Source organism: Hyposmocoma kahamanoa, unplaced genomic scaffold (assembly GCF_003589595.1).
Source record: "Hyposmocoma kahamanoa isolate Upper Pololo Valley unplaced genomic scaffold, ASM358959v1 64, whole genome shotgun sequence".
NCBI lineage: Eukaryota > Metazoa > Arthropoda > Insecta > Lepidoptera > Cosmopterigidae > Hyposmocoma > Hyposmocoma kahamanoa.
Genome location: NW_020653852.1, coordinates 4965940 through 4969136, shown reverse-complemented (window position 1 = coordinate 4969136; position 3197 = coordinate 4965940). Strand labels below are relative to the sequence as shown.

The window sequence follows — 3197 nt, the reverse complement described above, 5'->3', positions numbered from 1 at the left end:
ATATATATATATATAATTTGCTGCTAATACCCAATCTGATCGAAATCTGTACAGCAGACAGCATATCATTGACGAACCTTGTTCCTTTGCAAAGAAGGCGATACTCGAACTAAGCTGTAGACTTGATGTGCTGTTGGCTGTACGTTAAAGAGTTCCCAAATTCGAAAGAGTTTCTTAAGAAATGTTATTATGTCTTACTCGTATAGTAGAAAGTATACACACACTGGACACTGTTTACCTTTTGGCCGAGTTTCGCTAGACAAGGAGATCGCGAGAAGGATGCAGTTGGGATGGGCCTCCTTCGGAAAACTGGAGGACGTCTGTAAATCTAAAATCCCTCAAAGCCTGAAAACTAAAATTTATACCATATTTGTGAATAAAAACCGCCGAAGTATTTTAATAACCGGCAATCTGTCTCACTACCGCTACACATGTCTCTCAACCCTGACATTGGCAAAATCGTCGCGCAAAACGACGGAGCCATAGACACAAAAGTTGAAGTTGAAGTTGAACCAATGCGACCTGCCCATACTTACTTACGGCGCCGAGAGATGGCCGCTCACAACGGAATACATGCACAAAATCAGAGTAGCACAAAGGGCAATGGAGCGCACCATGCTCGGCATTTCCCTCGTCGACCCTATACTCAACGTGGAAATACGACAGCGAACAAAAGTCGTAGACAGCGGTATACGGATCGCGACCCTAAAATGGAGATGGGCAGGACACGTTGCTAGGCGGGACGACGACCGATGGACCATGGCGGTCACTGAGTGGTACCCGACAGGAGAGAGACGACCTCGAGGCAGACCATCTGCTAGATGGTCGGATGATATCGTTGGGGTGGCCGGAAGATGGTGGGTGAGACTCGCACAGGACCAATTGAGCTGGCGTGCAAAGGAGGAGGCCTATGCCCAGCAGTGTGTATTACGGGCTGAGATGGTGATGAGATGGTAGTAGAAACCATGAATTACTGTTGGTGAGCGAATGTTTGACAATTTCGTATTGCAAATTTTGCGGCGCCCCTGTGTCAAAGTAGAATCGAAATTCTCTATTTTAAAATGATAAAACTTGACACTTGAGCCTCTTTGCAATGTTGTGACTTTATTTGCTTGTGTATTAAAAGTACCCGCGTCTACGAAGGGAACAGGCGGTTGTATAACTGCGCGCGCGTTGTCAAAAACGGTGTTACTTTCATTTCTTTAGGTATATTTATTTAAAACCGTACAAATTTAATAAATATAGTCATCAGTTTATTATTCGCATGATAGTCGTCGCGACTATCATGCGTAGTCATGCTACGGAGGCAGGTGTGGTTGTCTGGCACGTTATAGTGGCCATAGTACTGTTCCTAATTTCAAATATCTATTTCAGATGGGCACCCACGAACAGCTGAAGAAACAAAAAGGTTTCTACTGGAATCTTATAAAACAACAAGACCAAGACCAAGAAACCACTTCCAGAACTTTATGAGACTAATCGTTATTGTTCTATAATTGTTTTAAGGTGTAATTACACTTGGTCGTCGACTGTTGTTTTACCAAATGGCGTTTGACGACCAAATGTGACAGATCCTTTAGGAAATTTTCTTTGCTATACAATATTAGCATATAATAATAGCATTTAGTTGAAAATGGTAAAGTCATTCGACTTATGACAGTAAAGGTTATTTAAAAAAGACATTGACTGGAATGGTGTATTTTAGTAAAAGAAAACAATATTTAAATTTGGGCTTAGACTGTAGTATACGTATGTGAGATAGGTAATTTTGCGCTGTGCAATTCTTTGTGTTTGTGTATGATGTGATTACGATATTATGGGCGCGTTCAAATTACTTATTTTGTGCAATTTACACTTACAGTACTTATAACTAAAGATGTAAGTCATAGTCACATATAGGTTGAGACGGTCCCCGGTCAAAGCTAAGATGCGGAATTTGGACCACAGAGCTTTGAGCGGTGACCATCTTCGGATAGTAACAAGCGGATATTAGGAATTTTGATTCAGTGTTACTAAACACGTTAATATCATTTGTCCTACTTAAGGATCGATTATGGCTAGGGCGTAGGCTAGACGTAGTAAATTAGACGCTTATAGAAGTTGCAGGCTAAGTATTTGAACGCAAGTGAGAAAGAATGTGAGGTGCCCTTCACGTCCTGTAATCTGCGCGCTTAAAATTAATATGAATAAAATAAGAACAAGCGGAGAAAATTTGACGGAGATCCGACGTTGGCAAGCGCCCGATGGCAACTGACGGGACAGCGGGCGACGGGGCATGTCATTAAACCGCTGGGCAATTTTCAAGTTTTGGTATAAACGTGAATTTAATAACTATAAAGGCTTCAGTTGAAAACCAAAATTTAGCAGGTTCTCTGTAGAACTTATGGAGAAACATCTCCACGCAAAAATTGTGTGTAAAGAAATATTATTCTTAAATAATTCGTTTTAAACTTTAATTGTATCATGTTTACGGGATTTAATATGATCGAGTAAAGTACGTCCTGTCGCGTAACAATTTAGCACATTCTTTAGACAATATCCTTAGGTGTAGCGTATATTTTTTAAAAGACCGTTATTCAATGGTAAATACCTAAACCATTTGATCTAGCAAAACAGTTTTTCCGCTTCTCCTCCGATCTCCGAGTTTTCTCACAATATCTGGAAGCGTAGTAGTAGCGCCACTGTCGTAACACGCGCGCGCTATTTTTGCAGGAACAGTTAGTGAAGTACGACTGAGTTGTGTCACTGCAGCGTCTATAAGCGTCCAATTAGACAGCGCTCTATGTCACTGCGGTGGAAAGGACTTGTAACGAATTAGTATGGAGTTTGGTACTCTATTCTCAGAAAAATTTAACCTCAATTTTTTTCTTAGATATATAAGCTTCAAATAGAGCTTAGCAAAATAAGTAAAAAAAATATTGTCCTGCATTTTTTATATATTTATTTAAAACAAAAGTGTGGTAGATATGTTAAATTAATACTATAATAACTTTCCTCTCAGATTTTCAAAGGTTAGTTGGAAGAAATCTATGTTTATGGGATAAGCTCGCCTTTGTACACAAATATTTAATTTGTTTCTGAAAATTTGTAAGTTACTCTGTGGTACAATAAAGTGTTTAAATAAATAAATAAATAAATAAATTCCAGCAACACGATACTAAAATGCGATGCTAAAAAAAGTTCAAAAAGTAGCAACA

General features: G+C 39.3%; 1 protein-coding gene across 1 annotated transcript in view; it reads left to right on the top strand.

Annotated features, from left to right (window-relative positions):
- The window catches only part of LOC113230902 (ATP-binding cassette sub-family B member 8, mitochondrial), a 21470-nt gene extending 18554 nt beyond the window's left edge, over nucleotides 1-2916 (top strand). The window contains exon 14 of the mRNA XM_026465011.1: nucleotides 1375-2916. Coding sequence (XP_026320796.1) covers nucleotides 1375-1473 — 99 coding nt within the window. The 3' untranslated portion in view covers nucleotides 1474-2916. The remainder of the gene's footprint in view (nucleotides 1-1374) is intronic.
- The last annotated feature ends 281 nt before the right edge of the window (nucleotides 2917-3197 follow it).